General features: G+C 37.3%; 1 protein-coding gene across 4 annotated transcripts in view; it reads right to left on the bottom strand.

The window, feature by feature from the left end:
* The window catches only part of ncoa1 (nuclear receptor coactivator 1), a 63,876-nt gene that overhangs the window by 6,773 nt on the left and 32,415 nt on the right, over positions 1-24,688 (bottom strand). For 2 of the 4 annotated variants that reach the window (XM_051873875.1, XM_051873876.1), the window contains 15 exons: positions 24,010-24,176; positions 13,573-13,679; positions 13,203-13,380; positions 11,559-11,738; positions 11,174-11,272; positions 9,586-9,726; positions 7,161-7,308; positions 6,056-7,037; positions 4,341-4,506; positions 4,059-4,241; positions 3,830-3,950; positions 1,828-1,996; positions 1,429-1,731; positions 1,098-1,196; positions 217-610 (listed from right to left, as the gene is read on the bottom strand). In XM_051873875.1, coding sequence (XP_051729835.1) covers positions 217-610; positions 1,098-1,196; positions 1,429-1,731; positions 1,828-1,996; positions 3,830-3,950; positions 4,059-4,241; positions 4,341-4,506; positions 6,056-7,037; positions 7,161-7,308; positions 9,586-9,726; positions 11,174-11,272; positions 11,559-11,738; positions 13,203-13,380; positions 13,573-13,679; positions 24,010-24,176 — 3,437 coding nt within the window. The remainder of the gene's footprint in view (positions 1-216; positions 611-1,097; positions 1,197-1,428; positions 1,732-1,827; positions 1,997-3,829; positions 3,951-4,058; positions 4,242-4,340; positions 4,507-6,055; positions 7,038-7,160; positions 7,309-9,585; positions 9,727-11,173; positions 11,273-11,558; positions 11,739-13,202; positions 13,381-13,572; positions 13,680-24,009; positions 24,177-24,688) is intronic. The other 2 variants (XM_051873878.1, XM_051873877.1) reach the window with 2 other exon arrangements.

The following is a 24,688-nucleotide window of genomic DNA, read 5'->3' as shown; positions in this document are numbered from 1 at the left end:
TTTTTATTTCAGTTTTAGTTATTTTAGTACATCAAGTAAACTAAATGAAAATGGGAAATGCTGCTTTTGCAACTGAAATAAAACATGTGCTTTTTAAATATTATTTTATTTCAGTTTACGTTTATTTTATTTGAAGTATCGAAAATATTCATATGGTTTTAGTTGACTATAATAACCCTGCTGATGATAAATTAGTAGCTTACAAATGAGACATACCAGGCCCCCCAAATTGCTGAAAAAGCCCCTGCTGAACAGGAGTGTTCACAGGCCCCCCAAATTGCCCTTGAATGCCTCCCATAATTCCTTGGTTTCCCATACCCCCCCTGGTAGGCAGCTTGGGGTCCAGAGGTCCTCCCATGGGGTTAAAATGGCTCGGGGAGGTAGGGGTGTTCCCAGGCACGGCACTGTAGCCTGGAGGAAAGCCAAACTGCTGCTGTTGTGGCGGCTGTTGCTGCTGGGGACCCTTAGGAACTCGCTGAGCCCCCAGAGGCCCTGTGTTCATCCCCTGCCTCATCAGCATGACCTTCTGCTGCAGAAGCTGCCGCTGACGGTGCTGGAAACTGTAAAGCTCCCGTTGCCGCTGCGCCATCATCTGAGCGTTGAGCGGAGGCTGTGAGAGAGAGAGAGACGGGGCGTTCAGTTTCAGTCACATACAGAAAAAATAACGACTGTAAAAAGGAGAGAGTGTAGAAATACACAAATGCATCAATTTGACTGGCAAGAATATAGAATTGGCAAGAAGGCAAAGGCAGAAGATAAATATATATAAATTAATAAATAATTAATACTACCAATGAACGTATCTTCAACATTTATAATAATATATAATTTAGAATTTTTTTAAAGTATATAAAACAATAAATACTAGCAATGACTGTCATCAGAATAATAGTAATAATTAATATATATATATATATATATATATATATAAAACAAGTAATAATGAACTGTAAAAAATCAAATCAAACCAAAACAAACCAAAGTGTGACCAAGATTCAGATCTGTGCTAACCAATTGTAATCAAATCAAACTGTCAGAGCAAATTCTTATCCCTATAAATGCCATTCATAATTTGTCTCTGTGCATGCGACACTAACCTGAGAGGGCATCTGAGGCTGCTGCATGCCCTGACGCATCGCCATAGCAACATGCCCCCCCTGTGGGAACTGGCCCATGGCTGCAAGCCTGTTCTGGAGCTGATGGAGAGAGGAGATAGATCACCACTAAACAAGTGCAACTAATCATGCGTTCGCTCAGCAGCTGCATTCGACAAAAGAATAGGTTAGTTCCACAGCATGTTATTTAAAAGGTCGAAATCAAAAGCATTCACTGGTTTTGTTACACAGTGCAACAAAATCCAAGAGTAGGATTTAGACATTGTGTGTTCACATTTATTATTACACAATGAAGTGAAAGCTGGGGATCTACCTGCTGTGGGCCTTGCAAACGTTGCTGGAGCTGGAGTCTCAGCTGGTTGGGAGGTAGCCGCAGCTGGTTGGGCACACCAGGAGCTCGGTTCATGCCGGGCCGCACCGTTATGCCCACGTTGCCTGGAAACGCCATCCGTGGGGCCCCGAAACTCATGCCCTGTGCTGTGCCCATCTCAGCAGGGAACTGTGAGGGTGATGTAGGGAACTGAGAGGGGTAGCTGGGCAGCTTGGGGTCCATGGGTACAGGTGTTGGGGGTTGAGACTGAGGAAAGGTCTGGGTGACGGGTTCGAGGCATCCACTCTGTAGTCAAGGCGGTAAATGGGTCAACCTTAGACACTTTGTTCTTGTAAAGACAAAAGGTATGTGAAGAATTTTTTTTTTTCTAATACTACTAACTTGAACAATCTTGTCGATGCCCAGAGCTCGGTCCAGCTCGGCCAGCTCGCTCTCGTCAGTACGGCTCAAGAAAGTGACCAGCTGCTCCAGCAGGGCCTTCTCGTCGTTACGGCCCTCGGGAGTGGTGGGTGGACACAGCATCTCATCCAGCGGACACGGAACACACTGCCTGCTTAGTGCAGAGAAGAAATGAGATGGCCTATGATTCTGATCAAGAGTGGAAGGACAGCAGCTGACAGTTCTGTCATGTTGCAGGGATAACTGATCTGGCAGGTAAATAGAATTTTGGTGAAAGTGCACATTTGCTTCCATGTGACTAAAGGACTAAAGTATTATAGTAGTAATTCAAACTGGAAATATAAATATTTCTATTGATTCTTAAGAGATGAGACAACATTTAACCTGCCAAATGTTTTTTTTTTTTGAAAAACACTTACACATTAATATTAATCAGAGATGATTTACTAGAAATGTTCTTAACACCAATTCACCTTATTCACTGCTTATTTGATCAAATAAAGATGATAAAATTATAAAAATTATGTTAGGCTATCAATCAACCACTAACTATATGCCCCCCAACACAAAACAACCTGCCCTCTGACCATAAATCATTACTTTACAGTGTTTTTATTGTTAACTAAAACTAATAAAACATTTTATTAATTGAGATTAAGCAGAAATAAAATAAATATAGATATTGGATTAAAAGCTTTAACGAAAAACTGATATAAAATACATTTAAGGTAAAGTACTAAAATGACAAACTGAAATAAAAATAAATTAAATATAAATATTAAAAAAATAAAAGCACATAAAATTACTTAAACCATTACAATTAAAATGAAAACTGAAAATATAAAAATAAAAGCTAATTTAAAATGTTAATAAATACAATAATAGTATATAAATATTACTAAAATAACTGAAACTTCATGAAGTTAAAAATATTTTTAACCATTTTGTGAATTTATTTTATTATTTTTTAAACTAAATTATGATTGATTAATTAATTGTGTTTATATTTTCTAGTGTCACAAAAATGATAAACAGCACCAACCCCATCATCCAAATTTTTAACTAACCATGGGATTTTTTGATAATATGCCTTATTTTACATACAGTCAAACCAAACTTTTTTCAGACACCTTGAACATTTCATTCATTTATACAGTTTATTCACTATAGTTGAAAAAAAAAAAATGGTAATAAAATATGACAAAATCTCAGAGTTAAACTGTCAGAAAAAAAAATAATCTTAATTATGTCAGATAACACTTAAGCAAAACATGATCAGGTCAAAGTGTATGAATAATTTTTGATTCCAAATTTTTATGAATTTTACTGGTAGTCCACTGTATGAAGAATTTTTGGGTATAATATGTCTCAGTTTATTTTATTTTGCTATCCTCACTTACATAAATGAACTATAGTGTCCTGCATCCACTAGCAAAAATATATCAAAAATATCAAAAATGTCTGAATAATTTTTGGTTTGACTGTAGGTCCTTTTAGTAGTTAGCAGCACCCAAAAAAGGGGAAGAAAAAAAAGAAAAAAAAAGAAAGAAAGAAAAACAGCTACTGTATACATGTGTGATTAAATACTACAGTATATGCTTATTTTGTCAACATTGCAAGTCTCAATTCATTCTTACTCACAGTTGAATGTTAAAATTAGCAAATATTTATTATAAATATTTGACATGAGATTGCACATTGTTTTTGTATCTGATAGCGAAAATGAAAAATTGACAGAAGTAGGTTGCAATAAAATATAAATGAATACTTATTTATTATAATATTCATCAGTTATTTTTGTCAGTTCCGCAAACCTGATTATTATCAAGAATCATTGCACCTCACACACTGAAGACAGGCCTGAGAGCTGAACCGTTTGTGTTTTTCCTCCATGTGTAAAATAAAATAATAAAATTTTTGAATTTTGAGTGCAAATCACAACTGATTTCAATACTGATTAAACACTGGGAGAATGAACACTCACTCTTGAGGAGAGGACAGAGGCGCCTGTGTCTGGCTGCCCAAGCTGCTATCGAAGGTCATTGGTTCAACCAGGGACAAGGGTTGGAACTGCTGAGAATCAGTAAGCTCCAGCTTGGCCAGACCTGAAACAAAAAAGAAGATAACATTTTGTTAAAAGTCTTATTTCTTCCCTTTGCTAGCTAATTGAACTCTTTCTATATTAAAAGGTTATGACTTATTCAATTCTGTACCTGTGGTGGTGTTGAAAGAGTTGAGGCTGGTTGGACTGGCAAAGGGGCTGCTGCTCTCCTTTGAAGGCTGAAACGGGTCTGTCTGCCCAAGATCCGGCACCTGGACCTGACCTTGGTTTGGTGTAGAGGGGTCACAGAACTCAAAAGAGGACTGATTTGAGAGGTTTGATCCATCAGGGAATGCTACGGATAGAAGTGGTGGAGGAGAAAAGCAGTTATTTAGGATTTAAGATAAATAAAAAACTATGAATTTTATAATTACTCCGGTGGGACGGGCCTCACCTTGGCTTGAGGTTCCTGGTGACTCTCTCTTCACATTCACCCCGATGGAAAGGTTTTCCTCACTGGGCTGGACGAGCACTGGCTCCTCTATAGATTTACCTCCCACAGAGCTTCTCAGAGTGGGCAAGAGCTGGTTCAAAGTGTCCAGATCAGTACTGGGAAACTGCTCCTCATGTAAACACACACAGTGGTGGGGTGAAAATGAGATCAAAGGTCATTAACATCAAAAGGCACACCAGAGCACAAGAAAGACAAAGTCCAAATGCGTCCGCCTCAAATCAACACATGGGTTTGACACAATAACAGAGTAAACCCAGCAAGAATAAGGCTTACAAATTGTATCACTGATATTCAATAGGACACTGAAAGCGAGTTCATGGTAACAGAGAATTGAAGATGCAAATTTTTTCATGAGAAATAGCCATTTCCTGTGGCAGGGATGATGGGATAAGGGCGCAACCAGCAAGAAGTTGCAAACAATGTAACTTTATGTAAATGAGAAGATGCAATGTGACAACATTATATTATTGTGTTAGTCATAGTTTTTGACACAAAAAAAATTATTTCATTTAATATTCTGTTTATTTATTTTCATCAATTTTACTCTGGCTAAAATAGAATCTAATTTGAGCTGAAGAAAATAACATTTTAGTTGACATGAATGTGCAAACTTAAATAAAATATTCAAACATTTTAAATATTTAAACATGTATCAACAACATTCAGCAAAAACATGTGAAACCAGACCTTGTTGTGAAAACCTGAGCCTCTGAAATAACATTATGTGTACACTTTTATTGTAATACAATGTTATGAATTTAAGCTTTCTTCAATATTTTTCAATTAAAATTGTTTAATTATTGTGATGATGTGCATTTTTCACCTCGTTCTCGTTATCACTTATGAAATAAAAAAAACCTTCATTAATAGACAGTAATTTTTTTGCTGAGATTAACATTTACGGCCAGAGCAGCAGTAAATTGTCAAAATAAATTTCAATCAGCCAAACATCCCATTTGTGATCAGATGTTCAGAAGCTATGCTCAGGAGTAAATATACTACTAAAAAGTTTGGGGGCAATTAGATTTTTTCTTTTAAAGAAATTAATACTTTAATAATTTAGCAAGGGCACATTAAATTGACACGTTAAATCAAAAGTGACAGTAAAGATATTTATAACGTTAAAAAAGATTTCTATTTCAAATAAATGCTGTTCTTTTGAACTTTCTGTTCATCAAAGAATCCTAAATATTTTAGGGTTTCCACAGGGTTTTCAACATTGATAGTAAGAAATATTACTTGAGCACAAAATTTCTGAAAGATCATGTGACACTGGAAACTGGATTGGCTGCTGAAAATTCAGTTTTGCCATCAAAGGAATAAATTACAATTTAAAATACATTAAAATTGAAAACAGTTATTTTAAAGCGTAATATTATTTCACAATATTATTAATTTTACTGTTTTTTTTTTTTATTAAATAAAAGTAGACTTGGTGAGCATAAGAGACTTTCAAAAACAAACAAAAAAAAATCTTTCCGACCCAAAATCTATGAACGATAGTGTAAACATTACAAGTTGTGAAGTTTACCAATACTGTTAAGGCTTTAGTCTTTGTAATATAGTAACATGTACATTTCGGAATAAATGTTTACATAATATACTTAGATATCCTTTCATTAAGTACAAAATGGAATAAATCAGGAAGTAAATACCGGGCTGGGCTTGTCACTGGATTGAGGTGAGCAGGCGATTGCAGACATGTTAGTGGCTGCAGCAGCGGCACAGGGCACGTTCTCTCTGCTCCCTTTCTTCTCTGCCTTCACCTTGACAGTCTGTAGGCTGAGGGCGGCTGGAGGTGGCAAGTCCTCCAGGTCCTTTTCATCTGTATCCAGCAGGAAACGTAGCAGCTGGTGGTCCTGGGGCTCCTTCCCGAGCCCCCGTGCTACCAAGGCCGCATTGGGACTGGTCGGAGGCTCCTTCTTGATGTCGGGCTCCTTGCCCGCATCTGCAGGGCTGCTGTCTTGGAGCAGGCGGTGCAGAATCTTATGGCGCTCGGTCAGGCTGCTGTGAGAGCCCGGGCATTGGGACACGGGTGCGGGACGGGGTTGGGAGTCGTGTTCGGGGGCACCCGCATCGGGGTTGCCATCCAAGAGCTGGTTGAGTTTAGGGTTGCCTACTGTCTTAGAATCATCAGTGGATGCTTCTGGCGGTTTGGCCGGTGGCTGACGTGCCGGGGAGCTGCTGGGGGTTGGAGTCTGTCTGGGTGGCAGGGGAGAGGGAAGAGAGAAACTGACACTGTCGCCGCCAGACTGCTGCCTGGTCAGTCCGCCAGCGGGCGACTGGATGCCAGGCGCCGAGGGGGAAAAAGGATGGCTGGGCAAGCGTGGGCTGCTGGCCAGGCCCGGGCTGCCCCGTGGAGGTCGGGGCGACATGAATGAGGTAGGGGTGGATGTGAGAGGGCTGCCTAGTGGAGAGGGGCTGCTGACCTGCTGGGAGGGCCCAATGCGACTGGGTGTCAGGTAGCCTGGTGGAGTGGGTGTGGGGGGTCCAGGAGTGGCACAGGTGCCGTTGCTGTTGTTGAGATGGAGGCTGAGGTCACTGGAGGGCTGCAGGGCAGGTGAACGGGAGGGTGGGGCAGCAGGAGATGGAAGGCTGGGGGTAGTGTTTTCCTGAGAGCTAGCAGTGTTGTGTTCCCTAAAACACACATTCAAATAAAAAAAATAAAAAAATGTGAGAAGCAATAGTCATTGTTGTGTGCTGTGTTTATATAAATGCAAGGTACATTCTCTGTGTTGTTTACTGTGACAGGATAGCTACCTGTCTATAGTGTGAATGCCCATGATGAAGGGCTGTACGTCTGGGTTTTGGGGGCAGCAGAATTTGCAGCGCGTCTGCGCACTGAGGGACGTCCCGTCACTGAGTGTGAAATGGTACAGAGGACTGATGGCCGTGCCGTGGGTCATCACTGTCAACACACGCATAGATTAAATCTATCACGGTTTCTACAAAAATATTAAGCAGCACAACCGTTTTCAACATTATTAATAATAAGAGATGTTTATTGAGCACCAAATCAGCATATTAGAATGATTTCTGAAAGATCATGCAACACTGAATACTGGAGTAATGGCTGCTGAAAATTCAGCCTTGTCATCAGAGGAATAAATACATTTTAAAACATATTAAAATAGAAACAGATAGTGTAAATTGTTTATATTCCATGATATTACTGTTTTTACTGTGTTTTTGATCAAATAAATGTAGCCCTGGTGAGCATAAGAGACTTCTTTCAAAAACATTCAAACTTTTGAACATTAATTTATACCCTATATTCATACTAGGGCTGTAAAATCTATTTATCATCATCTAACATAAAAGTATGTGTTTACATAGTATGTGTGTGTGTGTGTGTGTGTGTATATATATATATATATATATATATATTTATTAGGGGTGTCGCAATATACCGGTATTGACGATAATCGTGATGTTCAAAGCATGAAATATCGACATCGTGTTAATTTAGGGTGTGACAATATACTGGTATTGGCAATAACCACAATATTTAAAATGAATAGGACTCTTATGATATCATTACACGGAAATACTCCAGCGCCAGTACCTGGTTGACCTCTCAGGTGGCAGTATTGCACCTTAACGCTGACACCTGTCAAACAAGAAGACGACGCAGCGCGCACAGCTATTCTGAGAAGAACCATGTCGTCCGAGCAGGAGAGCGAGAGGCTCTGTCCACACCCGAATAAAGTAAGCTCGACAGTATGGGAGTTTTTCTGCTTCAAAGAAAACATGAATTTGCCTGGTTACATCAGTGTGAAGGGTGGCAACACCACTAACCTTTTTATCACCCTGCGGATTACGGCATTTTACAGAGAGTAAGTTGCGATTATTTTACTAGTCATGGAATGGGAAATGTTAGGCTATATTAACCTGTTAACAGCGATTTTCTGTGTTCATGTATTTAAATAAAGGGTGATTCTTTTAATAAGTACAGTGTTTTCTTTACTTGTCTTACTCAGCGTGATGTAGCTATGCATGCAGTTATATGCCCTCAAAATTCAAGATACACAGGCATTTTTGCCATAACGAATTTTTGTCATTAACTTATATCATATGATATGATGTACAATATCACACGAGCAAGTGTGCCGTGCAACAGACAGAAATGTTTTTGTTATACTGACTGAATCCGCGTTTTGAACGAATAAGTTTAATCAATGATTAAATGACCCATTTAATAAAGACGGTCACATGCTTCCTTCCTTCCTGAATGAGTCATTTGAACAAATCGGTTGAATGAATGAATGAATGAATGAACTCATTAAGACAGTGACTTGCTGCCACCTACTGGCAGTTTAGTTTCATATTTAAAGCACATTTTAATTAAAAAGTTAAAATTAGAAATAATTCCATATTTAAATATTGAATTAAATTTATGTAGACAAATTGTAAATACTGTGTAAATATATTAATGCCACTTCTCATTCTGTGTCACCTCTGTATTGCAAAGATGGATTTTGCTGATAATGATTTCATTTGATTGGTAACAGCCCTAATGTATAGGCTACTAGGCTAGTATTTTTATTTCTTCAGGTCTTAAATTTGACTTTAAAAAAATGTGCAGCAACCCTGAAAAAGAAAAAGAAAATAAAAAAAGTAAAAATTAATTTGACTGATAAATTTTTCCCCCCAAGGATTCTATAGATATCGCGATATATCGATATTGTGAATTCCTTTGGCCACAATAACCATGGTGTGAAAAATCTAATATCGTGACAGCCCTAATATATATATATATATATATATATATATATATATGTCAGTGTATGCGTGTCTGTGTATACACACACACACGTATATATATATTATATAAACACAAACTTTTATGTTAGATGCGATTAGTCACGATTAATTGATTTTACAGCCATAATTCAAACATCTTTTTTTATTTTTATAAACTTCTTTTTGTACTTTGTTTGGAGAAAAGCATTAAAAATTAAAAGGTTTTTTTTGGCAAATAACTGGCTACTCGATTAAATGAAGAAATAACTCACATAATAACTGTTAGTAGCAGCTATACTGAGATCAAAGGTTATTAAGCTATGAATAAAAATGCAAGTGTAAATCATCAAATTCTAGGTAAAGAACGACCAGGTCCAATCAACACTGCTTTAAAATGTCAAGTACTAGTCAAAATGGCTAGAATGGTGGTGAAAGTGCTCACCCTCATGAAGCAGCTTCTTGGCATGGGAGGGCTCGTTGCCCTGAGGCTGGAAGAACGCGTAGATGCACTTCCTGACCAGATCCTCCCAACCTGGTCGGCCTGTGGCCCTCAGAGCGCTCGTCTCAATAGAGATGATTTTCCCTTCACATACACACACACACACACACACACACACACACACACACACACACACAGAGAGAGAAAGATCATTAGATTTTGTCAACAGAACTAGAAGTTCAAGGAGGAAGCATTTCACATTGCAGATTTAACAACAAACAGTTTTGTGCTTCCTTATGCAAGAATAGAAAAAGCACGTAGTTTCAGTTTCGTCTGAATGTTTGTTATTCTTCTCCTGCATGTTTGTTATCCTTCTCCTGTACTAAACTAAGCAAGACTTTTGAGGAACAAAGCCACATCTGTATTTACACAGGAATGACAATCACAGGATACAATGTTCGAGCTCAATGTACCTGTCACTTATGTGATGTTCGAAAAAACATTATTAACAAAATAGAGAATGAAATGGAAGATGCATTTTAAAGGGGTCATATGATGCTTTTTAATGTTTGTGCATGTATATGATCTGCAAAGTTACAAAGCTCATAATCTCTCACAAAGCAATTCATTCTACAGAGAGACAATGTGAAATATTAGCATAATGCCCACCAAAAGGCTTGCGCAAAGAAAGAAGGCAAGGTTTCACTGAATTGAAGTGTTGTAGTCATGTCGCAGAGACGTTGTGTGTTTGGATGCAAGATTAATCAGAGGTTAAGATTTATTTATAAAGCTGTTTCTGAGCAGTACAACCCAAATGTTGAGGACAGCTTCTTGAACCTGGGATAGCGCAACGCAGGTTATATACAAAGACTACTTACTACTGTGAAACGTTCTGCTTAACGCTGTGCTTGCAAAGTTGGTTCTCAATTTCAGAATCCGACTGGGGCTCAAACTGATACGATAAAAACGATTATTTTTAACATTACATTTCCGACACATGCTTGAGGTGTTTGGCCAATCACAACGCACTGGGTCAGCTGGCCAATCAGAGCATTCTGAGCTTTTCAGAAGGAAGGGTTTTGTAGAAATTAGCGTGTTTTTAGACAGACTGGGAATAGAGGAGCTACAATAATGTACAGTATGTGAAAAATATGGTTTTTGAAAATTAAAGCATGTTAATCTATTCAATTACACCCAATAACCAAAGTAATGAAGTTTTAAAATAGCATCACATGCCCCTTTTAAAAGTTTTTTTTAAATTAAAATCATTATCTCAAAAAAAAAAAAAAAAAGGCAAAAAACCGTCCATTTATAATGTTTGCATAGAAAAAAACATTAGGAACATGTCCTGTGTGAATATGTGTGTACATCTTTGTTATCAGAAACCTTATTAGTATCTCTCGCTATATACAGATGCTATTTATTTTCATTATTATTTTATTTTGACAACAGCTTTTTCGACCACTGTTTTTCTGATTTGCAATATTTTATTTTTGATTTGCCAAAAGTAAATCAATAATCTTTGTTTTAGCTTCTGACAATATTTTATGAAAATAAGACTAGTATGTGTGTGTATATAATGAAACCCTACCTGTAGGGTCCTGCTTGGTGATGAAGGACTCCGTACTGACAGGGATCTGAGGTGGACGGGGCATTCGGCATGCGATACATATCAAACAGCTCTGCAGGTCTGTGGACAACAGAGACATCATGGTCTAAACAAAGTGACTGCTCCCAGGTATATGCAACACATTTTTTTTTAAACTAAATCTGTACAGAACATAATTAAACATGATTCAATTAGAAAGATGCAAAATAGAAACTTTTTTATTAGTGGACTCAGACTTTTGTACCCCAAAATGAAAAACTGATTTCATATTTGAACACTGGCATGTCAATGACAGCTTCATCAGACTCCCTGCACTAAGCTAAATATTTATATGGGTATGACTTTATGAGTGTGTGTGTGGTCTCACCCTCGCCCTCCTCCTGCACGGCTCTGGGCTGAGAGACCGTGAAGCACTGCATGAGCTCATACTGTTGTCGGGCCTCCTGGTTCTCCGAGTCCACCTCGTCTGGAGGCCTTTTCAGCAACCTGCAGTTAAACGTGTGGCTGTTCCTCCGGCCTTGCTCCTGAGGCCATGGGACACCATTTACTAAAAACACACACAGATGTGCAAGATAAGTTAAGTGTAAGATAAAGACCACCAGTGGAGTGTAACCGAGTTCTTAAGTGAAAGAGGTTGACCTCTAACGTTTGTGCTAGTATTTACAGTGAATGATTAACACAGAGCTCTAACTGCCTTTTGTATTTTTTCCTTTTGCCTTTTGTATTTTTTTTCAACAAACAACCAGCAAAAAACAAACAGCCTGTACATACAGTTAAATCCAAATGTACCCCAAACCTCTTCCATATCCCCCATCTCAGAGGATACAAATATAAATAAATACAGAAAAATACTGCTAATAAAAATAATACAAAAATAAATTCAAAATAAAATTATATATAAAATATAAAACTATGTATTTTTATTTTTGTATGATTTTATATATATATATATATATATATATATATATAGTATGTTATATTATGATATATTATTTATCACAATATATGTTTTATTTTTGTATATATCATAAAAAGATTAATTCATAGCCTCATGCAAATGGTCCTGTGCATGTTAATGATAGTGTTGTCAAAAGTACCGACCACGATACTAAGTCGGTACTGAAATTTTAAAAATGTGACGCTTTGAGCACTGTTGAGTAGATTCGTAAACACCTCTGATTGGTCCTTGTGTTCACACGCTCATCAGATATGTCTGTGATTGGCTACAAAGATCAACGCATGGGAGCGTTTGAAAGCACACAGAAGTGTTTGAATTTGAAAGGACTAGTCCTTGATAGAGGCCTGCTTTCAAATATTATCTGTGTAAGCACTCGGTGAAGAGCGTCACTGATGTCTATTTACAACATGTTTTTGAAGCGTTGATCATTGTAGCCGATCACAGACATATCTGATGAGCACGTGAACACAGTTGCCAATCAGGGGTGTTTACGAATCCACTCAACAGCACTCAAAGTGTAACATTTTTAAAATTTCAGTACTTACTTCGGTCGGTACTTTTGACAATACTAGTTCACAAGTGTTTGGAGCTCAAGCTTTCTGTCGCATGATAACGTTTGTGCGGCAGCAAAATTCCATGTAAACTGACACCACTGCCGTCAGTTCACACAGGATTTTACTACCGCGCATACGTTATTATAGAACAGAAACCTTGAGTTCCAGACTCTCGTTTGCCTGAGGCTATGTATTACAAGTAATAATGCTGTAAATAATGTTGAGTTTCTTGCACAGAAAGATTTTTTCGCTTCATAAGACCTCAATATATCATCAGAAGCCACGGGTATTGTTTATTTTGTAAGTAAAGTGTGCAGCAAATATTGAAATATTCTTCTAAGCACTGCTCCCAGGAGTGTGGGCGGCCTCGGGATGTTTGCTAACAGTATACCGCTGCTGAGGTATTTCAAACCTCTTTTTACACCAAAGCGAAGAACAATATTGGGGGCTTCATCTATCATTCTGCTCTTACTGTTTGCGTCCTCACCGAGAGACTCACCAAGGCTCTTGGGTAGCAGGTTGCGCACAAACTCATTGTGATCTCCCACATGAAGGATGCTGTATACGCTGGAGGTCATCAGCTCTTCCTGGCTATAACCCAGATAACTGGTGACATTTTCAGACACAAACACAATGCGCCCCTCACGGTTCACAACGAAAAAGAAGCCATCCAGGGCCTTGTGGAACAGGAAGAGAACAAAGATATAAGACAAATATAAGATGGCACAAAAGTGCCGCATTCCCAAACAAAGGAAATGGAATAAGGCTCATATGAGGACAGAAAACAAATACAGGTCCTACGGCAATGCATCATACCACCTTAATTTCAGTCTTTTCTACAGATAAACAGTCTGAAAAGTCCAACATACCTCCAAGAGGAGTGGCCCAAGGGCTTCCTTCTCCACCATGCCCTGACTGCTGGACGATATGTCACTCTTTTGCACCTCATCATCAGGAGACATCAGAGCTGCTTTCTCTGTGGGTACACAAAGAAATTTCAAATCTCTGGTTAGTGATACCAAATTTATCTAAATTTGAGTGCATAAATATACATTATCATTCAAAAGTTTTTTGTTTTTTAAAGAAATAAATTATTTTATTCAGTTAGGATGCAGTAAATTGATCAAAAGTGGCAGTTAAATAAAATTGTTAATAAATGTTGTTGTGAACTTTCTATTCAACAAAGAATCCTGAAAAAAAAAGTATCACGGTATCCACAAAAATATTAAGCAGCACAACTGTTTTCAACAATGATAAGAGCAGCACCAAATCAGCATATTAGAAAGATTTCTGAAGGATCATGTGACACCGACTACTGAAATTTTAACTTTGACATCACATGAATAAGTTACATATACAAATAAATTCATATGGAAAACAGTTATTTTAAACTAAAAATAATACACAATATTACTTCATTACTGTACTTTTGATCAAATAAATGCAGAATTAGAGTTTACTTTCTGAAATATTTAAAAAAAAAAAAAAAAAAAAACTAAACTTTTGAATTGTAGTTTGGATTTATGTGCACTTCCTGTTTGTACAGTGAAACACATATTCGCACAAGTTTTGTGGCCTTGAATTTTGGTCCCTGGTTTGAAACCAGCAGGTTTTAGTTTGCGGTGTATATAATTATAATCCACACCCTCCAAACAAATCTTACGCATCCCTATCTCTCAGAGCTTTTTCTAATGTGTAAGCACCCTTTATTCACACACAAAGAAACATGCATCATTTCACTATTGTCCTCCTTCCTCTCCTGGACTGGGTGGATGAAAGCACCGGAAGCTTCTCTTAGACTAATGTGAGCAAAGTGATACTTTTGGATGGAAGCCAGCAGCAGTAAGTGCAGCGAGCACTCTTGAGAAACGCTTGAGACTGAAGAGTCACAATTCGGTCACTCCCAACCCAGTTAGACTCAAAGAGCTGATATAAAGTGTCAATAATTGTTCGGTGGCCAAAATACTTAACCTTCTTTCTCCTCTTGAGATCAAAGCTTCTGAAGGACCTTATGAGAACACGACTCAGTCCAGCAGCTGGAGAGAAGAGAGGACGAGACTGTTTGTTTTGGGCTGCATTCTAAGTGAAGACTTCTTGAAGGAAAAGCTAAATTTAGATCAGCGCTCGAGTGCCGTATTTACACACATAATAGCAATGTAGCTCTCGCCGAGGAACTTCTGCAGAGTGCTCAACTCAGCGACAACATCAATCTGGTTTGTTTCGATCTGAACTCTGAGTTTGATCAATATATTGCAACTGTATGGTACTAGGGGTGGGCGATGTGACCAAAATATTTAATCACGATATGAGTAATTTTATTTCATAATAACAATATATATCACAACATAGTTATTTTTGCTTTAATGAAGCAAAAATTTTATTTTTATATAATTATTTTTGATACCATTGAAATTTCATTGTGTCATTGTTCAATTTTTGTCACCATTTTCAATATCACAAAAAACTAATACTAGTCTGAGTAAAAAAAACAAAAAAAAACTCAAGCTTACTGAAGACAAGTACACAATGATAAAAAAAGAACAAAGAAACTAAATACAAGCATATAGGAAAACAAACTACAATAGAACAAAGACAAACAAAATAGACTTCAAGCGCTAGAAGTAAGAAATACTACATAAATTGTATAACCAAATGTATAAAAACACTGCATAGTCTTTACTGTGTAAATTAAATATACATTTATTCATATTAAAGTTACAAAAGTGATTAAGTCAAGAGCAGCGAGAGATTTTCTCTTTTTTGTTGTTTGATTAACATTAATGAAAGCAGGTTTATTAGGCTGCTGTCACTTTAAGACCGAATGCACTGATCCAATCTACTCGTGTGTTTTCTTTCTCAACTATTTATGTTCACTTAAGATATAAATGACTGTGTTTACTTGCAAAGACGGTCATTTTGACACACAAGTATGTGTATTTAAGCCCAATTAGGTGGCAAAAAGCACTCAGTTCAGTACTCACACGCTCTATGAGCAGCGGCTTCATGTGTACGCATCTCTTAGACAGCGTGCGCATATAGCGAAATGCTGTCTTTCTCTGCTTACTGCGCTTCAACGGTTTAAAATCACTTGTTTTTAAAATCACAATGCTTAAAAACGCATTCAAATGATAAGCTTTCGTGATGGCGCAGCACAGCACTGTATGTCGTGTTAATCGTGTCTACTGGTATATCGCCCACATTTATATGGTACTGTTGCACATTACTGTGCTGGTAAAAGACCACAGTATGCCAAGGAATGACAGAGTTACCTTCAGATGTCCATCTGACTGGTTCATTGCATTTTGAATATTGAATAATCAATATGGATTTTTTTGATGGCTGATGTTTAATATAAAAGTAGTAAATAGTAAATAACACATTCTGCAACCATTTTTTTTTATTTTACATAATATTTAAATAATTTGAAAACCAATCAATAATTAATATGAAAAAAAAAATGGAAGAAATAAACCAGTAAAAATCAAGTATTTCAAGTTTGTTGCTTATGCGTGCCAATAGTGTTCGCCTTTGTATGTGTAGTTAAGTTGGTGGAAAAATAGGAGAATCTGTGGAAGAACAAACAAGGAAAGGAGCCAAGCTCCACGACCTCATGATTAGCCCTAAACAAATGGATATAAATGGGAGCCCCACTCAATCCCACAATCAGCCTCCCTGGCAATCAAATACAACATTCTGACACCACTCCCACTTCAAACACAGCCAGTTGCCATGACAGCAGCGTTACCGTGGCAGTGGTGCAGCAGGCGATACCTGATCTCATAACACAAGGGTTTTGATTTGCGTGATGTAAGGGCTTTATGTGTCTGTTGTGTCACACATATACAGACAGCTGGCATATAGATACAGAACTGCCAGAACTCTCCTACTCTTTTTCTGATGAAAAACAGATGACACATCATCTTCTTCTAAACCTTTGAGAAAGAGAGCAAAAGGCATCACAATTCATTTATTACTGTTGCTTCAAGTCATGAATCACCATTACTATTGCTCATACTTATGGTTAGGAATTTAAACAAAGCCGTAACCCTAAGAATTAAACTTTCGTAGCTCGTAGCTCGTATCGTTTCATATATAAAGACCTTAAGATCACAGAAATTTAGGGTTGTGCTCTTTTGACTTGGATGAGTGAATGGACCACCTAGAACACCGTAGCAGGCACATACCACATAGCAACATGCTAAAAACACTCAAAACACCTTAGGCATCTGCATACCAACAATCGACAACCACCTACAACACCTCAACATCATGGCACCACTAAAAATCTAGTCTAGTATCGCAATTCTTTCTCAAACGATTCAGGGTCGAATCGAATTGAGATTTATTTGACAGCAAAGCACAGAAAGGCTCAAGATTTATCAACCAATCAAAATTCTACATCATAAAATATATTTAATGTATTTAAACAAAAATCACAATTGTGATGGATCAAGAATCATTCTAGAATCAGATTGTGACTTCCTAAATTGACAGATAAAATTGTGAGGTGCATAAAGATTCTCCTCCTAAATACTTCCTGTCAATTTAAATAAGAGTGGCAAAGTGAACAAATTTCTATCATCATGCACAGTCCTTACAATGAGCTGAATAATACTTCAAGTAATTTCACCCAGGCATTCAACTACACAGTGAGGAAACAAAGCTAATGGCTGCCGGTTTTTATGACCTTTGCCATGCGAATTGTGCTCTGACTTAATTTCTCAGGTTTCAAATTGAATCGGATTTTGATTTTTTTCAAGTGCATTTGCTGAGGGGCTGGAATGTTAATGAAGTGCGCTGTGCTGTATGAGAGCACGGCTGAAATGTGAAAAATGTCTTTGATGTACCCTTCATCCAACTAAAAGTGACATTTGGTATTAGTGTCCTCATTCATATTATCTGGAAAACATATCGATAGTGTGCAAACCTTTTTATACCCACACACAGACAAGACCGATCTGAAGTAGCCTCAAAAAATTTGAAGTTGCAAATATTTACATGACAAATCAGAAGAATTTACTGATGTAGTTCTGAATTGTCTGAATTTAAGCTGAATACGTAGAACCTTGATGATCAGAATTAAAGGTGGTGGCTGATTAAAATCTTTGTATGAGTACTTTATTTTTATCTCATGGTGACAGAATAAATCATGATATAGTTATTTTTTTGCTGGAAAATCTATGGAAAAATGGCCTCCAATACACATCCAGCTCCTGCTTTCATGATCCCTCCCACTTAAAGTTTAGGTAAAGTAGTCCTGTCACAAAAATATATTTACCACGGTATAAACAGACACACTTCTACCAATGCATGGTATCGTATGTCATATTGCTCATTCCTGAAAGTGTCATCAGAGACCTTCAGGTGACATTACAGGTAAACATGTTTTTAGAGGTTGATGATGGAACACATCTGAAAGATTAAGCTCAAGAGGTGAAAGTGTGTTTTTTTCTGACAACATTAACACCACCCTAACCCAGGGATAGGAGAGGAGGGGCAGCAAGTTCCTGTTTCTCTTTTTCTCGCAGGAAGAGAGGGGAAGCTGAGGTCTACAAGAGGCCCTCTCTTGCACAAGGTCAGGGGGCAGGGCAGCGTTGCCATTGGTTGCTCTCTTGCACGCCCCTGCAGGCCCCCCTTTCCCTCAGGCTGAGAGCTCTGAATGAAAACAGAGAAGGCCAGCACTCTGGGTGACAAACTGTAGAACTAGAGCAAGCAAATGAGTGAGATGAACCTACTAAAAGATGACAAGAACAAAAAAAAAAAAAAAAAAAAAAAGGTTGTTAAAGTGAACCACATCAGCTTTTAAACAATATTCTATGCAAAAGCCCAAGTATCGGTCTTCAGGCCAGGACTATTATCAAACGTAAAGTTTGGAGCAGATCGGACATTTTATGCCTGAGTTACAACAACTTCCTGTTTCGCGGCATTAATCGCACACATTAGCACTTAGCCTAGTGTTTCATGATTTAACGGGTTTCTAGTATGTTTGATGGCATATTGAAATGTGTTTCTGGGAGTAAATTAAAGTGTAAAGCATACATTTCCTGTTGCCAGCAGGTGGCGCTATGACTAACTGAATATTGGCATGTAGATGTCTTTATGCCAGGACTCTTGTCAAACGTGAAGTTTGGGGCAGATCGGACATTGTATGCCTAAATTACAACAGCTTCCTCTTTCATGGCGAAACATCAGACTTTGGCAGACGGACACGGCCTCCAATGAAAACTCAAGATTTTTGCAATTTAACATGGTTAAAGCCTTAAGATTAGATTGACCATATATGATGTGGTTCTGTTTGAATCTCTATGAGGACTTAATTACAGTGTAAAACATGTAATTTCCTGTTGCCGGCAGGTGGCGCTATGACTGTAACTGAATATTGGCATGTAGATATCTTCAGGCCAGGACTCTAATAAAATATATGAAGTTTGGGGCAGATCCAACATTGTATACCTGAGTTACAACAACTTCCTGTTTCATGGCGAAACATCGAACTTTGTCAGGCCGCCACGGACATGCCCTACAGTGAAAACTATCTCTTTGCAATTGAACATCACAAAGGCCTTTAGATTAGACTGACCAAATATGATGTGGATCTGATTAAAGCTCTAGGAGAGTTCATTAAATTACAACGTCTGGAAATGGCAAAAACTGCACAAATTTTGCAAAGAAAATAAAAAATATCTGACTTCCTGTTGGGTTTACAGATTTTGCACCCCAGGGGCTTTTTTTGTAGGTATTGGGCTGTTACATGTGTCTACCGAATTTAATATCTGTACGTGAAACGTAGCACGAAGGGCGCTTAATTTGAAATTTTGTAGGTGGCGCTATCGAGCCATTTTGCCACACCTAATTCTGAAACCCATATCAGATGTAAATTTTCACCACTTCTGACACGTGTGCAAAGTTTCACGAGTTTTTGAGCATGTTTAGGCCCTCAAAAATGTGATTCATTTCGGAGAAGAAGAAGAATTGGCCAAACAATTACAACAGGGTCCTCAAACCATCGGTGTTTGGGCCCTAATTATGTTTAGACAGCGCACACAACACCACTGCACTTTATTCCTCTCAACATGGGGACAGGAGAGCTGTCTGTCAATAAATGTGAAAAAGTAACTTGTGTTACTTATTGGAAAAAGTAACTTAGATATTTTGTTGTAAATTGAAAAAGTAATGCGTTACTTTACTAGTTACTTGAAAAAGTAATCTGATTACATAACTCAAGTTACTTGTAATGGAGTTACCTCCAACACTGTTTGTTGGTGATATAAAATTAACCAATATCATGAATATTGAAATAATGGAGACATTTAAGTGTCTGTGACAACAGGTTTACAAATGCTTCTCATTACAAATCTGCCTGAAATGCATGAAACTGTGACATGCTGTAATCATCTGTGCACAAATGTTGGAAATTTTGCTAATATGAAAACGTGAAAGTGCCGTATCACCCTGCCCTACCACAGGTGGCACACAGTTTATAGTCATAGAAGCTGATTACACTTCCTGCTTGAGCAATTCATCATCCTATGCTCAGCTATGCAACACAATTTAACCCATTTCCCACTGTTTCAAATAGCCGATAATAATAATGCATTTCCTCCTACAGTGCATATGTGCCAAATATAGCAGAGCAGTTCCAGCAACTATCTGTCAAGTGCCATTTTAAAGGATTATGGTGTATACATTACAGTCCTGCAAAGAAACCAGAGACAGCTTAAAATGTTTGTGCTAGCCAGTGCCTGCCCACCTAATATGCAGACCCCACAACCTTCTGACATTGATGAATTTTTAGATCTTTGGATAAACATCCTCTCATGGCCTCTTTGCATAAGTGATATTCACTATTCCAGGGGCTCCTTAGTTTGCCATGCCAACGAAACCCTTTTTTAGGCCTGCAAATCATGAGATGACATGTTTACCGCTGTCGAAATGAAGAATGACCGGGCGCATGTTCTGAATTACTTCCAAGTGTGAGATAACAGGGCGATTTGGCGCTAGCTGACATGCTTTGTTCACACTTCAATTCACTTTCAAGTTCTCAAGGTTCCTTTCATTGGGAAATAACAACAACAACAACAATCCAAGTCATGTCTTAAAGCAAATGTAAATACTGGCTTCGCCAATAAAATTAATACTACATTGGTTTTGCTTAAAGGTCAACCATAAATAATCTCCTAACAAATAAAACGATCAATGATAAGGAAATGAGCTTGGGTCACAAGGACTTTACTCAACTCAAGGTCTCATCGGTTGTTCTTAGAAAATATTTAACCATTGAGAGGACTTGTCATTAAACAAACCAGACTCCTTCTCTGAGAACTAAGCCTGTTTGGGTAAATTAGTTTAAAACTTAAGTCTACTGATAGGCAGACCAACTAGTCCAAGTGTTCTATATTTTATATAGCTTTGAAAAGCAAGACAATGGACATTTATGTTTATTAATAAGAAATTAATTGAATTATAACATGAGTGATGCAATAAAAATAACATACAATAACTAAATATGTGCTGAAATATACTGTCAATCATTCATTTCGTCCTTTATGACTGCATGCTTTATGGCACTGATAATACATATTCCCAGAAAGAATTATTTACGTACCAAGTGGACTTAACATAATCTTAAGCAACCAGTCTTATAAAGCCAAAACACATCACTGCAGATCTGTCTTTAAACATAACACAGACATCTAGCTTTGATAAGAGCTAACATCCCCTAATGATTGGTCAACACTAGACTGGTCAAAGATCCAAAATGTCTGGCTTAAAGGAGGAGTTAAGTCAAAATTTGTTATCATGTATTCACCCTTGTCATTACAAACCTGTTATTCTTTCTTCTGTGATTGCTACACAATTGCTCATACACGTTCCTATGATGATGATAACGGTTTTATTTTTGGGTCTAGATCTATAAGAGGTACACTACCATGCAAGTTTGTAAGTTTTTTAAGACATTTTTGAAAGACGTGGCCACAGGAGAACTGGCCCCCAGACTAAGGCTGGTTTCTCACAATGTTTTTTTCCTCAATTCTGTCACCTGATGGAGTTTTTGGGGTCTTTGCCACTGCCACCTCTTTGGGGACACTTTATATTCAACATTATTATTGATCTGACTGCACTGACACTTATTTGATGAGAACTGAGCTGGAAAATGACATCACTGTTTTCTGTAGAACTGCTTTATAGCCGAATTGAAACAATTTAATAATTCATGATCTTTATTATTTTCCCGTTTATCCCTCTAAAGCTGCTTTAAAAAACAACCTGTACTGTATAGTGCTATAAAAATAAAGGTGACTTAACTTTACTATTATGCTCACCAAGGCTGCATTAATTTGATCAAAAACAGTAATATTGTGAAATATTATTACAATTCAAAATTACTGTTTTCCATTTTAATATGTTTTAGAATATATTTTAATGTAATTTATTCCAGCACATTTTCAGCATCACTAGTTCACACTTCAGTGTCACATGATCCTTCATGAAATCATTCTGATATGATGATATAGTGCTTAAGAAACATTTCTTATTATTATCCGTGTTGAAAACAGTTGCTCAAAAGAACAGCATTTATTTAAAATATAAATCTTTTGTAACATACATGTTTTACTGTACTTTCAATCAATTTAATGCATCTTTTCATAATAAGAGTAATAATTTCTTTAAAATAAAGAAAACATTACTGGCCTTGAACTTTTGAACAGTATACAGGAAGTCAATATCCCAGAAAAAAAATGTATTTTACTGAGTGTGTCTTGGACACAATATGTGTTATCTTCATTTTATGGCTTTGTCTGAGAGCTCTGTCCAGTTACTGATTAGAAAAAAAAAAAAAAAAAAAAAAAAAAAAGGGAAAGCAAATAATCACATTCTCTGGGCCCCCCAAAAATGTCTCACCAAAAGCCCTGCGCAACTGATTTAGAAGCTCCTAAAAAAGGAGTGATGAGGGAATGATGTCGTTCTCACCACTGTGATTTACAGCCAGTCCAACTACCAGATTAAAACCTTTTGTTGTGTGTTTCACATTTCAGTTTACTTCCATCATTTATCTTTAAGATGACTGAAGGAACACAAGTTCTAATCAGATTAGGGATGTCAACAACCGAACATCCTAAGTGCTATATGCACTAATAGGGTTTTTCCTGGGTCAAAAATGGTCTTCGGTGGTGGCAGACAAACACGGTCATCCACACACACAGTACAAAGTACCCTAGCCATGTAAACTGCGAGCCCAGTACTGACAATAAATTCAAATAAATGCAGAAACATTTTGTAATATTAACTTATCCTATTTATTCATGAAATAAAAAATAATCACTGTCAAAAAAGATCATAAAAAAGTGCTTAGAAATTTTTTATATTTAACAATCTGTAAATTTATATGTAAAAAGTCACTAGATGATTGATTTGAAAAGTTAGTAATAAAATGAACGAAGTAACACGTTACATAGAAAAAGTGGCAGGTCTATTATTTTGCATTTTTAACTCCAAGACTTAATGCACAGATCATCTGACATACAGTATCAGATTGTTTTGTTCTGTCCATTGCTATGGTTGTCACTGTCAATCGGATTCAATTGCGCATATATTTAAATCCGGTTGTCAATCCGGAAACTTTACAATGTATGGTTAGCAGCATGAAAAATTTATACTATATACAGAAAGCGAGCAAGAAATGCTGCCATTATAATCACTGAAGCTATCAATTACAACGAGAGGTGCACAAAGCTGCACTCTTGCAAAAACTCCCGTTATAACCTATGAAGCTGTCTACGCTGTCCAATGAATCTCTTATTGACATTGTGTTTATGCTTTGTTGGTTATAATGAAAGGACTCGCAAGCGTGCAGAACTCATGCTGAACAAAAACTCCGCCCTTTTAAGCAGTGTTGAGCGGATTCTGACTAACTTAAACACATCTGACTGCCCATTGTGTTCATGCTCGCAACAGATATGTATGTGATTGGCTACAAAGCTCAACGCTGCAAAAACACATTGTAAATAGAAACCTTTGACGCTCTTCACAGGAGCGTTTTAAAGCAGACGGCTATCAGCGGGTACCAGAACTGCAGAAGGGCACATCAAATGATAAAATAAATCTTTGGTGGGAAAAAGATTCATTTTGGCAGCCTCCAAAATATTTTGAATGCAGGAAAAATCCTGACTAAAATTGTTGCAGCCAACTGAACTGTCAGATCATCTCCAGTGTTAATTTCCTGTCTGTACTGTGAAGTGAATGGAAATACTTGTACGCAGCCTACGCAAAGCTCCAAAGGAAAAGCACAGACACTGGCTACTCACCCTGCTCGCGCCGTTTGATCTGCTGGATCTGGTCCACGGTGCTCTTTAAGATGTGGCATTTGTCCGGCTTCACGTTCAAGCTGGCAATGTCGCTCATGTTGGCCGATAGTAACTCAGCCAGTTCGTCAATATAGCGGCATTCCAGCTCCCGCCGTCGCTTCTCCACGCTACCATATATGCACACAAACATGAACAAAAAAAGAGAATTGTACATTTTTTAGAACTTACTTGAAATAATAAAGTCTAAAGCACTGTACTTTACAATGTAAATGAAAACACTAAAATATGAAATATACATAAAATGTCTATTAAAAAATACAGTACTATGTTTGGGACAGTAGGATTTTTAAATAAATTAATGTGTTTATTCAGCAAGGATGCATTAAATTGATCAAAAAAGCTACTTACGTTGTTACAAAAAATATAGGCTATATTTCAAATATATGCTGTTCTTTTATACTTTCTATTCAACAAATAATCCTGAAAAAAAATCTATCATGGTTTCCACAAAAACATTAAGCAGCACAACTGTTTTAACATAGATAAATGTTTCTTGAGCAGCAAATCAGCATATTAGAATGATTTCTGAAGGATCATGTGACACTGAAGACTGGAGTAATGGCAGCTGAAATTTCAGCTTTGTCATCACAGAAATAAACAATATTTTAAAATGTATTCA

Source organism: Ctenopharyngodon idella, chromosome 20 (assembly GCF_019924925.1).
Source record: "Ctenopharyngodon idella isolate HZGC_01 chromosome 20, HZGC01, whole genome shotgun sequence".
Taxonomy (NCBI): Eukaryota; Metazoa; Chordata; class Actinopteri; order Cypriniformes; family Xenocyprididae; genus Ctenopharyngodon; species Ctenopharyngodon idella.
Note: the sequence above shows the minus strand (reverse complement) of the source record. Positions and strands in the feature narration are given on the sequence as shown.